The sequence below is a fragment of the Phoca vitulina genome, unplaced genomic scaffold, assembly GCF_004348235.1.
Source record: "Phoca vitulina isolate PV1807 unplaced genomic scaffold, GSC_HSeal_1.0 scaffold91, whole genome shotgun sequence".
NCBI classification, from domain to species: Eukaryota; Metazoa; Chordata; class Mammalia; order Carnivora; family Phocidae; genus Phoca; species Phoca vitulina.
The window spans coordinates 3,133,139-3,149,704 of record NW_022589794.1 but is presented as its reverse complement, the minus strand read 5'-3'; the positions used below and the strand labels follow the sequence as shown (position 1 = coordinate 3,149,704).

The following is a 16,566-nucleotide window of genomic DNA, read 5'->3' as shown; positions in this document are numbered from 1 at the left end:
CACTTACCTGATCATAGGCCTCTTGTCATCTTTTGTCCATCATTCTTTGACTCTTCCTTGCTCCAGTAAGGGCCACATTTGATTTAGAAATACAGAGTCCTGCTTATAAAAGGGAGAAAATAGATACTTCAAAAGATTATGGTTTTTCCTAGATCCAGACCTGACTTCTTGATACAGAGGAAGAGAATATAGGGGGACCTGGGTGGCTCAGTCAGTTAAGCATCTGCCTTTGACTGGGGTCATGATCTCAGGGTCCTGGCACATCGGGCTCTCCACTCAGCAAGGAACCTGCTTCTCCCTCTCTTCTGCCCCTCCCCCTGTTCATTCTCTCTCTCTCTCTCTCCCTCTCTCAAAATAAAAAAGAGAGCATGAGTGGCAGGGAGGGGCAGAGCGTTCAAGGAAGAATGCAAGCCACTTCCCACTTCTACCGATTTTAATTCATTTCCTCCAGAACCTGGAGTAGGAATTCAGGCAGGCAATTTAAAGCCCACCCCCTCTTCCTAAAAGAGAAAGCAAAGATACCTAAATTCAGGTTTTGAATTTGGAGGAATGGTAATCTCGGATGAGGTTCCCATAGTTCCAAATCATTAGATTCCTATATAAATTCTTCTGGTCAAGGTCCAATCAGCCCCATTTCTCGTGAGACAAGTCTATGGCCACATCCCTGAATGTTATAAACCTCTGAAACAATAAATACATTTTTGTCCAACAAAGACTCCCCACATGGGGCTAGGAAAAGTAATAATGCCCTGCTGCACTGCAGGAAAGGAAGGGTTTGTACAACAGAGCTGTTCTGGTAGAGATTGAGGCTTTGAGAAAATTATTAGGCAACAGTTATGTGTTACACCATAGTAAGTAGGAAAGAAAATTGCCAGCCTCTCACTTGGTGAAAGATTTAGCCATACATGAAATATACTTAAATGAGGCACTTATTCAAGTACTAAACTGTGTATTACTTATCCTAAATGCAAGCTCAGTTCTTAAAAGGAGGCAGACAGATGCTTCCAAGATAAGATACACTTTCAACTGGGACATTTAAAAATGGGCAAGGTGTACATGGAGAGTAAAAACATCATCTGGTTTATTTTGACAAACGTGCTTACAAAAGGAATGTTCCCACTGTAAGTGGATCAAAAGAGGAAGACCACCTTGGCATTTTCCTGCGACATACCTTATCTACATTTACTTCAGGCCAAGACAGGTCTAGTCATATTCAAGGATAAACATGAGTTAGCATAACCTTAAATCTATACTCTATCTCAAAGTTAAAGCCATTAAGACACTAAAAATGTTTCTGTAACCATGTATGTTTCTACAAACGCACACTAGTCTTCACTGCTGATGTCAGTACTGTGGTATTTGCACTTTCAGAACGACACATGCTGTGGAAAAAACTCTGCAAGTACCAGATCAACTAAAAACATTTATTCGTAGCTTTCTTTTCTGAGTTTGCTTTAAAACAAAAATAACCCCCCCCAAAAAAAAACGCCCACAAATTCCCTCCAGTAGGACTTCTCAGAACTCTTTAAGATTTTGCCACACTCCTTACAATAGTAGTTTTCTGCCCAGTATAATTCTGCAGTTCTGAAATAAAGCAGAAAACCCTCTATTCAGTTCATTTATAGGGTTGCTTTTTCTCTTTAGAAGAGTATTTTCAAACTTAATAAATATTGCATGGTATACAAGGACATTGCCAAGTCACTGCATTTGCATGACTTTGTTTCATTATGAATTTTCTGATGTCCAGGAAAATGTGCACTCTTGCCCACACAGTCTGTCCTGTTTGAGCTGACAGATGCAGAATGGGGGCCAGTTTCTAAATAAAAGCTTTCTCACGTTTATCGGCCGCGTGTCCTTCCCTGGTAGGAATTTACAAAGGTCGAGTGAGGGAATCCTACCAGATGAAGTCTTCTCAGTACTGATTTCATCTTCTGATGTAACAAAAAGAATGTGCGACTACTAACGGCTTCCCATCATATTCCTGGGTTATTATTTTCCGGATATTGAATCAAGTATGACCCACCTTCTTCACATTCAACATACTCACTTAAGGCTTCTTTTCAGGAGTCCAAAGTAAGGCATTAACTGTTTTGTTTTGTTTTTTAATCCATACGTTGTTAGGTTTTCTCTGTAGTGCGAATTCCTTTGTGCTCAGTAAGGAATGAGTGATAACTAAACGAATTTTCATATTCATAGGGGTTCTCTAGGGTGTGTGTTCTCTGATGTTTGGCAAGGTTTGAGCTCCAGCTGAAGGACTTATTGCATACCTTGCATACATAGGGTTTCTCCCCAGTGTGAGTTATCTGATGTAGAATGAGGGAAAAGCTCCGACTAAAGGTTTTATCACATTCAGTACATGCATAGGGCTTTTCTCCAGTATGAATTTTCATATGTTGCATAAGGGATGCATGCCATGTGAAAACCTTACCACATTCATCACACTCATAGAGCTTTTCTCCAGCATGAATTCTCTGGTGTTTAATAAGGAATGAGTGGCAACGGAAGGCTTTCCTACATTCATTACATTCGTAGGGGGTTTTGGTAGTATGGATGCTCTGATGCCGAGTAAGGTGTGAAGAACGGCGAAATGCCTTCCCACATTCAATGCATTCATAAGGTTTCTCTCCAGTATGTGTAATCTGGTGACGAATAAGTTCTGAGCCACTGCTAAAGGCTTTCCCACATTTCCTACAAATATACTGTTTCTTTCCTATGTGAATTCTCTGATGGCGCGTGAGGTTTGAGGCACGGCTAAAGGCCTTTCCACATTCAGTACATTCATAAGGTTTCTCCCCAGTATGTGTTCTCTGGTGTTCAATAAGGAATGAGAGGTAACTGAATGTTTTATTACAGTCCTTACACTCATGGGGTTTCTTTCCAGTATGTATCATCTGATGTTTCACAAGGTTTGAGATCTGGCTAAAGGTTTTGCCACATTCCTTACATACGTATGGTTTCTCTCCAGTATGAGTTCTCTGGTGTAACACAAGGGAAAAGCGCCGACTGAAAGTTTTTCCACATTCATGACATCCATAGGGCCTCTCCGCGGTATTGATACTCATATGATGAGACAGGACTCCTTGATGAGAGACTGTCACTTGCCTGATACCTCCCTGATTTCCTTGCATCTGAGTATCTTCCTCGCATTTCCAGCCTCCTTTAAAACTGGAATATTCAGGGTCTTGGTTTAGAATTCTTTCCACTACCAAATACTGGGATGAGCCATCTTCATATGTGACATTTTTTGGAGAAAACTCTTTGATGTCACCATTTGACTCTGAAAATAAAAAAACAAAGCAAATTTTTTTTTCTCCCTGTATTGAGTAAAGTAAAGCCACTCCTCACTTTTTCAATGAGAGATAAAACAAACAAACTCAACACTACATGGCTTTCATAGTTCTCATATAGACTGAAATCTGAGCAGTATGCCCAGAAATTCAGAAGAGGGATGTAGGTAAAAAGGGAAGACTAAATAGAAGTAACTGAAGGTGAGGGAAGAAACAGGACAGGGGATTCCTGGGTGGCTCAGTTGGTTAAGCATCTGCCTTCGGCTCAGGTCATGATCCCAGGGTCCTGGGATCAAGCCCCATGTCGGGCTCCATGCTCAGTGGGGAGCCTGCTTCTCCCTCTGACCTTCCCCCCTGCTTATGCTCACTCATTCTTACTCTCTCTCTCTCTGACAAATAAATAAATAAAATCTTAAAAAAAAAAAAAAACGGTCAGGAAGATAAATACTTGGGAAGGATACATTTTCGTCTTTCTCAGCTCTACTTAAACTTTATCTGAGGCAAAAAGGACTTGAAAAAGACAATTTCATAATGCTGCTAATAAACTACAAATGTTCCTCAGGTCCCACAAAGACCTCAGACTCTGTTCGCTTAATGCCTTTGGAACACCTGACAGTGACTTATTTTAAATAAATAAGTAAAAGGTATCCATGAAAATGACTGTCTATGATCCTCACTCTAACTCTACTTTCCAAATTGATAACTGAAGCTCAACTTTGGTATAACATGCTTTTTTTTTTCCCCCGAGTGTATTTATTAGAGAGCGACAGTGCACAAGTGGGAGGGGCAAAGGGTGAGGGAGAAAATCTGAAGCAAACTCACTGCTGAGCGTGGAGCCTGACGCAGGGTTTAATCTCACAACCCTGAGATCATGACCTGAGCCAAAACCAAGAGTCGTACGCTTAATCAACTGAGCCACCCAGGCACCCTATCAGATGCTTTTAACAGTCAAACATTGGCCCTGATTTTCTCCAGGCTACATTTTAGGAAGGTACTTTATCATTTTGGGGGGAACAAAACAGTATAATAATATGAAGACTTTTTAAGAAATATATTCACTCATATCCTAATTCTTAGGAATACGTGGGGGTAAAAGGCCATGATGTATCCAATTTATTCTCTGATCTTTCAGAAAAAAATCATATACCAAATGATAAAATGAATGGGGCAAAATATTAGCAATAGGTGAATTTGAATAAAGAGCTTATAGGTATTCTTGTACTATTCTTGAAAGTTTTCTGGAAGTTTAAAGTTATTTCCAAATAACACTAAAAAATTCATTTTTCTTTAAAACACATTTTGAGGGGCACCTGGGTGGCTCAGTCGTTAAGCGTCTGCCTTCGGCTCAGGTCATGATCCCAGGGTCCTGGGATCGAGTCCTGCATCGGGCTCCCTGCTCCTTGGGAGCCTGCTTCTCCCTCTGCTTCTCTCTCTCTCTGTCTCTCATGAATAAATAAATAAAATCTTTAAAAAAAAAAAAAAAAAAAGAAGCAAAAGACCTAGAATACCAGGATATTGAAGGAAAAGAACAAAGCCAGAGGACTGACACTACCTGACTTCAAGACTCACTATAAACTTACAGTAATGAAGACAGTGCAGTACTGGTGAAAGACGAGACAAGTAGATCAATGGCACAGAGTAGAGAGCTCAGAAATAGAGTTGCATAATTATACTCAACTGATCTTTGACAAAGGAACAAAGACAACACAAAGGAGCAAAGACATCTTTTCAACAAATGGTCCTAGAACAACTATGCATCCATATGCGTAAAAATGAATTTAGACACAGACCTTACACTCTTGACTAAAATTAACTCAAAATGGATCATAGCCCTAAACGTAAAACAGAAAACTATAAAATTCCTAGAAGATAACTTAGGGGGAACCTAGATGACCTTAGGTATGGCAATGACTTTTTAGATACAACCACCAAAGTCATGATCCAGGAAAGTAATTGATAAACTGGACTTATTAAAATAAAAAACGTCTGCTCTGCAAAAGCCAACATCAAGAGAATGAGAAGACAGGCCATAAACTGGGAGAAAACATGTGCAAAAGACATATCTGTTAAGACCTGATATCCAAAATATACAAAGAACTCCTAAAACTCAACACTAAGAAAATGAACAATACAATTTAAAAATGGGCAAAAGACCCAAACAGACACGTCACCAAAGAAGATATACAGATGGCAAGAATATGGAAAGATATTCAACATCACATGTCATGAGAGAATTCTAAATTAAAATGAAATACCACTACATGCTTATTAGAATGGCCAAAATTCAATCCACTAACAACATCAAATGCTGGCAAGGATGCAGAGAAATAGGAACTATTATCATTCATTGCTGGTGGGAATTTAAAATGGTAGAACCACTTTGGAAAATAGTTTGGCGGTTTCTTTTAAAGATTTTATTTATTTATTTACTTGAGAGAGAGTAAGAGAGAACAAGTGGGGGAGGGGCAGAAGGAGAAGCAGAGTCCCAGCGGAGCAGGGAGCCCGATGCAGGACTCAATCCCAGGACCCTAGGATCATGACCTGTGCGGAAGGCAGATGCTTAACCAACTGAGCCACCCAGGCGCCCAGTTTGGATGTTTCCTAACTAAACATTTTCTTACCACACAATTCAACAATTGCACTCTTTGGTATTTACCCAAATTAATTCACAACTTACGTTCACACAAAAGCCTACATATGGATGTTTATAGCAGCTTTCTTTATAATTGCCAAAACTTGGAAGCAACCAAGATACCCTCCAGTAGGAGAATGCAAAAGTAAACTGTAGTTCATCCAGACAATAGAATATTATTTAGCACTAAAAAGAAACAGCTGTTGGGCGCATAGGTGGCTCAGTTGGTTAAGCATCTGCCTTCCACTCAGGTCATGATCCCAGGGTCCTGGGATCGAGTCCCGCATTGGGCTCCCTGCTCAGTGAAGAGCCTGCTTCTCCCTCTCCCTCTGCTGCTCCCCCTGCTTGTGTTCTCGATAAATAAAATCTTAAAAAAAAAAAAAGTTTCTATTAAAAAAAAAAGCTGTTGGGCGCCTGGGTGGCTCAGTTGGTTGAGCGACTGCCTTCGGCTCAGGTCATGATCCTGGAGTCCCGGGATCGAGTCCCGCATCGGGCTCCCTGCTCAGCGGGGAGTCTGCTTCTCCCTCTGACCCTCCTCCCTCTCATGCTCTCTGTCTCTCATTGTCTCTCTCGCAAATAAATAAAATCTTAAAAAAAATAATAATAAAAAAAATTAAAAAATTAAAAAAAAAGCTGTTGACCCACTGAAAGATATAAAGGAACCTTAAATGCACAATATTAAGTGAAAGAAGCCAATCTGAAAAGGCTAACTACTGTATGATTCCAACTATATAACATTCTGGAAAAAGCAAAACAAGGGAGACAATAAAAAGATCAGTGGTTGCCAGGGGTAAGAGGGGAGAGGCAGATGAACACGCAGAACATGAAGGATTTTTAGGACAGTAAAACTATTCCGTATGATACGATAATGGTGGGTACATGTCATTCATTATATATTTGCCAAAACCCACAGAATGTACATAGAACACAAAAAGCAAAACCTAATGTAAACTATGGACTTTGGGTAATGATGTGTCAATCTAGGTTCATCAATTGTGACAAATATATTATGATGTGGGATTGTGGTGTGGGATGTCCACAGTGGGAGAGGTTGTGGTGGGGCTTGGGGTATATAGGAACTCTTTGTACTTCCCACTCAATTTTGCTGTGAACCAAAAACTGCTTTTAAAAAGTTTATCACTTTAAAAAAATCATTACTGTATTTGCAGGGAAGATCAATCTAGAAAGGTTTAGGATATTTTTATTACTACAATAAAGACTGAGAGATATAAATATACAAATTCATTAGCATTCCTATAGAAAAGCAATATAATCTATAAGAAACTAGGGAAAGTTGCTTAAGAATAAATTCAACAGTATGGGTTGCCTGGCTGGCTCAGTCGGTGGAGCGTGCAACTCATGATCTCAGGATTGTTAGTTTGAGCTGCACGTTGGGTGTAGAGATTACTTATAAAAAAATCTTTAGGGGCACCTGGGTGGCTTGTCAGTAAGCAGCCAGCTCTTGGTTTCAGCTCAGTCATGATCTCTGGGTCCTGGGACTGAGCCCTGCATCAGGCTCTGCACTCAGTGGGGAATCTGCTTGAGGATTTCTCTCCCTCTCCCTCTACCCCTCCCCATTTATGTGCACACACTCTCTAAAATAAATAAATCTAAAAAAAAAGAAAAAAAGAAAAACCTCTCCAAATGACTAAAATTTGAGAAGCACAGTGATCTCTTTGTTAAGCTCCAGAGTATGATACTCAATTGCCTAATGAATTGATATAGTCAAGCATCCCACAAAGATCCAAAAGTCAGTAAGTCACAAATTGATATAATCTTCTCCTCCCCTTCAAAGTTGCTCATCTTGGGACACCTGGGTGGCTCAGTTGGTTAAGCGTCTGCCTTTGGTTCGGGTTGTGATCTCGGGATCCTGGGATCGAGTCCCACATCAGGTTCCCGATTCTCCCCCTCCCTCTGCCCCTCCCCCAGCTCCTGCCTGCTCTCTCAAATAAATAAAATCTTTAAAAAGAAAAGAAAAATCTATGTTCCCTACAGCACAGGAATAATACCCATTTTCTTCTTTTTCTCTCTGTCTCCTTGTTGCTTGGCTACAGAGGCAGACACAGTTGCAGGAAATACAGAGCAGAGGGGAAACTAAAGGTCTGCCTTTCTACCCAGAAGACCTGAAAGAGGGGCCCTGAGAGCCACAAAGGGTAGCAGACGGAGCTCAAGAAAAGTGCTCCCATAAAGTTGTGTATGAAATCCTGAGCTCATCCCTGAGTTGTGCATGCATAGATCTGACCTTATATACCATATTAGAAACTGTGAAAACGGAAACAAAACTGGCAAAACTATTATTTTGGTATGAAAAATGCTATTTTGATCATGTAGAAAATGTCCCTATAATTTACACATGATGAAGTACTGTTCAGTGAAATGTTGAGATGTCTGTAATTTACTTTTAAATTATTCAGCAAAAAAAAGGGGGGTGGGGTGAAGTAAATACAGTAAAATGTTATCCATTAAGTCCATAACTAAGGCTGTATAGATGTATGCAAGGATAGGAAAGCAGACAATCAATAAAGAATAGAGAACTCAGAAATATACACAAATATGGACATTTAAGTTATGACAAACTTATGACATTGTAACAAGGATAGGACAGACATGTCAGTATGCAGTACCATGATAACTGGATCTCCTCAAAGAAATCAAAATTGACCAGTAACACACAACACACAAAAATCAATTCAAAGTGGACAATGGATCTAAATGTGAATGGCAAAATGACTGGGCTTTTTAAAGAGAAAATATAGGAAAATGCCTTCATTATGACCTCATGGTAGGAAACAATTTTTTTTTTTTTAAGATTTTATTTATTTATTTGACAGAGAGATAGCGAGAGCAGGAACACAAGCAGGGGGAACAGTAGAGGGAGAGGGAGAAGCAGGCTTCCCGTTGAGCAGGGAGCCCGATGGGGGGCTCGATCCCAGGACCCTGGGATCATGACCTGAGCCGAAGGAAGACGCTTAACAACTGAGCCACCGAGGCGCCCGGTAGGGAACAATTTCTTAAACAGGTCAACTATAAAGGGAAAGACTGGTAAATCTGACCACACTAAAATGAAGAATTCCCATTCATCAAAAGAGGTCATTAAGGGGAAAAGTATGCCGCATGTGGGAGAAAATATTTGCAGTGAAAATAATTAGCAAAGAATTTGTATCTGAAATATATAACATCTACCAATCAATAAGAAAAAGAGAATCCAATACATAAATGAGCAAAAACCTTCAAGAGGCACTTCACAAATGAGGATATCTAAATGTCCAATAAACATACAGAAAGGTGCTCAATCTCATCAGTAATCAGAGAAATGCAATTTTAAACCACAGCAAGCTCCCAGTGCACACTCTTCTGTTAGGTCAATATTATGGTACCTAACTGTATTGGGCATTAGTAAGTATGGGGAGCGAGGAGAACCCACTTAGGTGTTTGTGAGAATGTAAGTCAGTAAAAGCACTCTGGAAAACATTTTGGCATTATCTAATAAGAAAGAGGTACATTGTCCTCTGACCCAGCAATTCCAGTCCTAGATATATACCACAGGAAATCTGGCCGGTCTGTACCAGGATGCTGGGACAATAGTAACATTGCTTGCAACAGCCCTGAAATGCAAACAACCCAAGAAGCCCTCAATAATAGAAGAGATAAATTGGGGAGTACTGACTTGTACAATGAAACAAACTACTAGAGTAATATGCAAAATGCATAAATCTTAAAAGTAATTTTGAGAAGCAAATCACAATATATAAATTATGAACCCCTCTTTATAAAGTTCACAAACATACACACCTAAACTACAGTGATTAGAAACACAAACAGTTGACAGAGTTTGTCAAGTAACCAATGGGGTAAGTTACTCCCATTAAAGTAAAGAGATTGCCTTTGGGTGGGGGAAGGGGGGATCACACAGAGAGCTCGCAGGGACCTGGCAGTGTTCTGCTTACTGACCTGAGTGGTGGTTACATCGGTACCTTTCAATAATTTGTTAAGCTGCACATTTATGTTTTATACATTATTTCCGTGTGATATCTCACCTTTCTATATCACTTTTTCTCCAAAACTGATCCTTTTCCTGTCTTTTATGTTTCTATTACTACTATTTGTTTCTATTACTACTACTCCCTATGCAAATTATGTAGGCCTAAAACTCCAACTGGAAATTCCTTTTTCCTTATTGCTGAACTGCAAATTTGAGGACATGTAATAAAGTTATTTCCAGATCTATTTTATCTCACTAGGCTATAACTTCTTTGATAGTTATTACACTTTCTTATACTTTCTACTCTTTATAGCACCTAAGAGAAAGTCTTTTAAATAAATAATAAGAGAATGTGTGAGTGAATGCATAAACCCATCAACTGACCAAAAAGTAATGAATTAGTCTTTCCAAGATGGTTAAATAGAATAATAGTTTACAGAAAAAATATATACCTTTTAATTTAGACAACAAACACAGGTCAATTTCAAGAAAGAAAAGGAGAAGTCAAAAAGAAATGAAACTCAGAGCCCAGACAGAGCTAACAATGGAAAGAAAGAACACATCTGTCTGTGAGAAAGTGGGGAAAGGATAAGACGAGAATTGAAGCCAGACTGCTAAGTGGATGTGAGGTGGTTCCTTATGGAGCTATGGGCAAGACTACATAGACTCCATATCTCTGGTATCTTTAAGGGAAAACTTTACAACCAACATATAAAAAAGTATTGCTTTCTCATTAATTAGTTGGGTTCTTATTAACTTACTCACCTGAAAACAGATCTCTTCTCACATCTCCTTTCTCCAGCCAGGGCTCTCTCCCTTGCTCCAATAAGGAAACCACATATGGCTTAGAAATGTTAAGACCTGCTTGCAGGAAATGAAATAAATTCAGTATCAGTCCTTAAATCCCTAGAAGAGGGGCCATTAAAAGAAATGCCAGATGTAGGGGCGCCTGGGTGGCTCAGTCATTGAGTGTCTGCCTTCGGCTCAGGTCATGATTCCAGGGTCCTGGGATCGAGCCTCGCATCGGGCTCCCTGCTCTGTGGGAAGCCTGCTTCTCCCTCTCCCACTCCCCCTGCTTGTGTTCCCTCTCTCGCTGTCTCTCTCTCTGTCAAATAAATAAATAAAATTAAAAAAAAAAAAAAAGAAATGCCAGATGTAAATATGAGAGATGTCTAAGGATTAGGAGGTTATAATCCATCTTGAAAAGTAAAAAACAAGGGTGCCTGGCTGGCTCAGTCGGTAGAGCATGCATCTCGGGTTGTAAGTTTGAGCCCCACGTTGGGTGTATAAATTACTTACAAATAAAAATTGTTAAAAAAAAAAAAAGTAAAAAACAAACAAAAAGAAAACTAACATACCTCCCTTGGGAATATTGTCAGAAAACCAAGATTCACAAAGCCATCCCAAAGTTCAAATTCTGACTGAGAGGAAAAGAAGGAATACGCTTACCCAGTGAGACCAAGTGGCCATAGTTCTCCAACATTACATGTCTGTACAAATCCCTCTGAGCAGGCTGGAGCCATTCCCACTCCTCCTGGGAGAAGTCAATGGCCACATCTCTGAATGTCACTGACCCCTGAAATGACATACAGATATCTGCACAACCAACACCCATGCTCCCGAAGGCCCTGATCAACAAGTGAAATGAGTCCCACTGTGGAGAGCAGTGTATATAAGTAGTAGCAATGGGAGTTCTCAGAATTCTGAGTAATCAGCAAGTGTAAGAGCCTAGCTGTTTTGTTTTGTTGTATAATTGGAGAAAAGCAGAAAAAATAAACGCAATTTGTCCTGAGATCATTTATAATTTTGTGAAAGATAAAGGAATATACATGTGAACAACTTGGATTTCCGGCTTTTTGTTGTAAAAGTTCTTAGAATCTTACAACACTTAATGAATAGTGAAGACAATCCCTTTGTATTTAACAGGCAATGTATATTTTCCTTAATGGCAGCCCTATTTTAATATGATTTGGCAAAATTTCTTCCTGGTAACTGATGAGGGAACAGAAGGCAAGCTGAGGACAAAGCACAAGCTGACACGCCGGCAACCCCCACCCCCAACCGCCAGGTGGGTTACGTGTAACATTCCTCAAGCACTCCCGGACTCTCTAAAGCTAAGGGAAGGAAAAACAAATGGTTTATTTATAGAGATTAAAGTCCTGCAAGACATGAGTCTCCCTCAGTTTACAAATGTCTTAGTGATTTACAGGAGAAAAGCATTCTTATCAATACCCTAACTTCTGGAAGGAAACTCCCAATTGTCTCAACAGTAATGCCTTGCTAGAGGAAAAAACAACCTTAACTCGACAACGGCAATGCCTCCAGTATCTTGTAGGTCCTCTTAGGCATTCGAAAGTTGTTTTTTTTTTAAAGATCTGTGAGGTCAATTACTATTCTTTTTTTTTTTTTTTTAAGATTTTATTTATTTATTTGACGGGGAGAGAGAGAGAACACAAGTAGGCAGAGCACAAAAGGAGAGGGAGAAGCATGCTCGATGTAGGGCTCGAACCCAGGACCCCGGGACTATGACCCAAGCCGAAGGCAGATGCCCAGCCGACTGAGCCACCCAGGCACCCCACGAAAGTTCTTTTGAAAACCTCCCTTTTCCTTACCTCCCCCAACTCCCATGTATATAATCAGTCACTCCTCACAGCCCCGATGCAGCAGCTCTTTCTGCCCATGGGTCCTGTCCCGGGCTTTAATAAAATCACCTTTTTGTACCAAAGACGTCTCGCAGTCAGCTGTGGACCCCACCTACATTCGAAAACTCCATCAGTAACAACTGGCTATAGCAAACAGCAGCAGCATCCTTGAAAAGGGGCATGCACTCAAGTGCATCACAGCTGTCCCCATTCCAGAAGAAATAGCTAGGAAACTGAGGGGTCATTTAAGCAATGTCACATAACAAGGAGGATGAGCAATCAAGTGTTAAGGACTACCCAAGGAAGAAATGTAACACCTCCCAGGATGGAAATGAAAGCTTTTCCCCTCAGTAACAATAAGCCCCTGCTTTGCACCGTGGTTTTGCCCGACTTAAATAATCCACATAACCGTTAAGCATGAAGAGAAATTTTAAAAGGTACCAAACTAGTAAGAGCCCCAGATGTATGGCAGTTATATTTTACAGTTAAAAAAAAACTGTTTTAGGGGCGCCTGGGTGGCTCAGCCGTTTGAGCAGCTGACTCTTGATTTCAACTCAGGTCATGATCTTGAAGTCCTGGGATGGACCCCTGGATTCTGCGCTCAGGATTCTCTCTCCCTCTGAGTCTCCCCCCACCCATCTCTCTCTCTCTCAAATAAATCTTAAAAAAAAAAAAAAGATTCTCCCTCTGCCCCTCCTCCCTCCCTCTCTCACAAAAAACTTAATAAGTAATAAAAATTGTTTTAAGTGTTAAAAGATTATTGACTAATAAAGCTACTTCCTGGGGCACCTGGGTGGCTCAGTCATTAAGTGTCTGCCTTTGGCTCAGGTCATGATCCCGGAGTCCTGGGATCGAGCCCCGCATCGGGCTCCCTGCTCAGCGGGAAGCCTGCTTCTCCCTCTCCCACTCCTCCTGCTTGTGTTCACTCTCTCGCTGTGTCTCTCTGTCAAATAAATAAATAAAATTAAAAAAAAAAAAAAAAAGCTACTTCCTAAACAGTGGACTCTGCAGCACAGATGGAAACTGCGCTCCCCAGCAAAACTTGGGGAGCATCTGGATTTGGAGGAAAATATGACACAAAGTAGAGAAGTGGAACTAAAAACAGGGGGACTAAAGCAGAATGGCTGGCCTTCTCATCCCCCACGTCTGTGAAGCATAATTGCCAGCGATTTTGTTTTGCTGCTGCTGCATCCCCGAGACTTAGGACGGGTCACGGTTAGAATCACTTGGAAGTGACTGTTGAAATACAGCCTTGAGCCGCACATCCAGAGTTTCTGGTTCAGAAGGTCTGGCCTGGAGCTCATGAACAGACACTTCCAGGAGGTTCTCCAGTGATGCTGACACTGCGGATCCGGGCATCACACTGACCCAGGTGCTGAAAGTACACACCTAATAAAAATATGGTGAATAAAGGGGCAGCTGGCTCGAGGAACAGAGTAAAGCAGTTCTAACACTGGGAAAAGGAGGAAACACCGTCATCGCTGGCTCCCCCTTCTTACCCTAAAACTCGCGTCCCGGGTTAGAAACCCGCCCGTGCCATCTCGGCTTCGCGTGCACCCTCTCGCGTCCCCGTCCGTGCGAGCGGCGGGAGGTTTCCGGGGAAAGCAAGCCTCCGGCCGCACGGCCTGGATATGCATCCAGAAAGAAGGGGAAAGGGCAGCTTACCTGAGGCATGGCTCACGGCGGGGGCCGGGGACAACGGGGCCGAGGGACACGGCAGAGCTGGCGCGGAGAGAACGAAGCCCTGAGCGCGCGGGCCAGCGGGCCGTCTTCGCCACACAGGGTCCCCTCCGCCCCCCAGCCACGGCGTGCGCTCCGGAAAGCCTGGACCTGACCCGCACCCCCGCCACCCCTTCCTCCCTTAACCGGGTCACAGGACGGCGCGCTTCCTCTGCGCGTCTGGCCGAGTGGCCGAGGCGGTCTCGAGCTCCACACGGAGCCCTCGGTCCGGGCCACCCGGAGGGGAGCCCGGCGCGGGCAGGGAGGGCCGCGTTACATACCTCGGGCCCAACGCAAGCCAGACTTTCGGCTCTGCGTCCGGGGACCCCGCCGCCAGCCTCGGGCAAACTCCGCCTGCCAGAGCCTCTGGGACCGGACCCCTGACCAGGCCGCGAGCCTCAGACGACTACACTTCCCAGGACCCACCGCGGCCTCCGGATGAAGGCAGGAGAGCTCCCCTTACACACTGACTCGCAGAGCGCCCCGCGCCTGCGCACACAGCGCCAGAGACCCACCGCGTCCCAGGACCCACACGTCCCAGGACCCACCGCGGCCTCCGGGTGAGGGCAGGAGAGCTCCCCTCACACTCTGACGCCCAGAGCGCCCCGCGCCTGCTCACACAGCGCCAGAGCCGGAGGGCCTCAGACGACTACCCTTCCCAGGACCCACCGCGGCCTCCGGATGAAGGCGGGAGAGCTCCCTTCACACACTGTGATTCCTAGAGCGCCCCGCGCCGGCGGGTCTCGGACGACTACCCTTCCCAGGACCCACCGCGGCCTCCGGATGAAGGCGGGAGAGCTCCCTTCACACACTGTGATTCCTAGAGCGCCCCGCGCCGGCGGGTCTCGGACGACTACACTTCCCAGGACCCACCGCGGCCTCCGGGTGAGGGCAGGAGAGCGGCCCTCATACATACGACTGCCCGAACGCCCCGCGCTTGCACATACAGCGCCGGAGCCGTCGGGCCTCCGACGACTACCTTTCCCAGGACCCACCGCGGCCTCTGGGTGAGCGCAGGAGAGCGCCCCTCATACACTGTGACTCCCGGAGCGCCCCTTAGGGGAGGTAATGGCACCTCGAGAAAAATACCATTGGCCTCAACTACGACTCCCAGAATGCACCATGCCCACAGCCTGAGACCTAGAGCCTAACCGGAAGCGACTGCGGTTCCCAACACTTCCGTGAAAGATCTCCGGCCTGGACAGCTGTAGGAAACGGAATTCCCGCGCGAAGGACTGCGATTCCGAGAGACTTGCGCGTCTGGGACAGCGATGGCTCCCTTGGGCCGAGCCCTGACGCCCTCCGGAAAGAGGAGCTGGAATGGCTGCACTGCCAGAATGACCTGAGAGCTCCTTTCCTCCCTGCGCCGTGGGGGTACTGTGGTGGCCGCGTAGGGGAGGTTTTGGGGTGCAGGCCAGACACCGCCCTGCCCTTAAAGAGCTCAGAGCCCCAGTGGGGTGGGAGGCGGGAGGAGGGACTATCCACCCAAATGTGAAGGTTAGGTAAGAGTCGGCCCACTGGCACAGGGCACAGTGTAACAGGTGGAAGGAGCAGTTGTGCGAAAAGACTTAAAGGAAGAAAGAAGGGCAGTCCATTATAAAAAATGGAAGAGGATTAAAGGAAGAAAGAAATCGCAGAGGGAGAGGTTGGGGGGATGGGCAAAATGGATGAAGGGGAGTGGGAGACCCGGCCTTCCAGTTACGGAAGGACTGTCATGGGAATTACAGGTACAGTGGAGGGAACATGGTGGTATTTTTTTTTTTTTAAGTTTTTTATTTATTTATCTGAGAGAGAGAATGGGAGACAGAGAGCATGAGAGGGGGAGGGTCAGAGGGAGAAGCAGACTCCCTGCTGAGCAGAGAGCCCGATGCGGGACTCGATCCCGGGACTCCAGAATCATGACCTGAGCCGAAGGCAGTTACTTAACCAACTGAGCCACCCAGGCGCCCCGGTGGTATTTTTAATAGCATTGTATGGTGACAGATGGTAGCTAGACTCGAACGCATGGAGTTGTCGAATCCCTGTGTTGTACACTTGAAACTGCTCATCTCTATTATAAATATTCATATATATGATACTTTAATTGTTTCTTATATTGCTTCTTATCCCTTCTGGAATTTAGGTTTTTTGGTGTGATATGGATGCAGTGCTATTATTTTGTCCAAAATGTTTGGTTGTGGGTCCTAACATATATTGAACAAAACATCCTGCTTTTAATTTCAAAGTCAAATTTCTTCAGTGGCCCAGAGATTACATAGGGACAAACAAGAACACGTGTTCAAAGGGGTTCCCACATTCTGCCAC

The 16,566-nt window shown here is 43.7% G+C and overlaps 1 protein-coding gene across 4 annotated transcripts; it reads right to left on the bottom strand.

The window, feature by feature from the left end:
* Positions 1 to 327: 327 nt before the first annotated feature.
* Positions 328 to 15,841, bottom strand: LOC116626842 (zinc finger protein 140). 4 transcript variants are annotated; one of them, XM_032396393.1, is made up of 5 exons: positions 14,544 to 15,841; positions 14,209 to 14,265; positions 11,351 to 11,477; positions 10,667 to 10,762; positions 328 to 3,277 (listed from the first exon to the last, which is right to left on the bottom strand). In XM_032396393.1, exons 2-5 carry the CDS (start codon positions 14,215 to 14,217, stop codon positions 2,118 to 2,120), a joined length of 1,392 nt encoding a protein of 463 aa, XP_032252284.1. In that variant the 5' UTR covers positions 14,218 to 14,265; positions 14,544 to 15,841; the 3' UTR covers positions 328 to 2,117. The 4 variants fall into 4 exon arrangements, with proteins under 4 accessions (XP_032252284.1, XP_032252286.1, XP_032252285.1 ...); XM_032396395.1 differs by lacking the exon at positions 14,209 to 14,265 and adding an exon at positions 14,043 to 14,168; XM_032396394.1 differs by lacking the exon at positions 14,209 to 14,265.
* Positions 15,842 to 16,566: the final 725 nt, after the last annotated feature.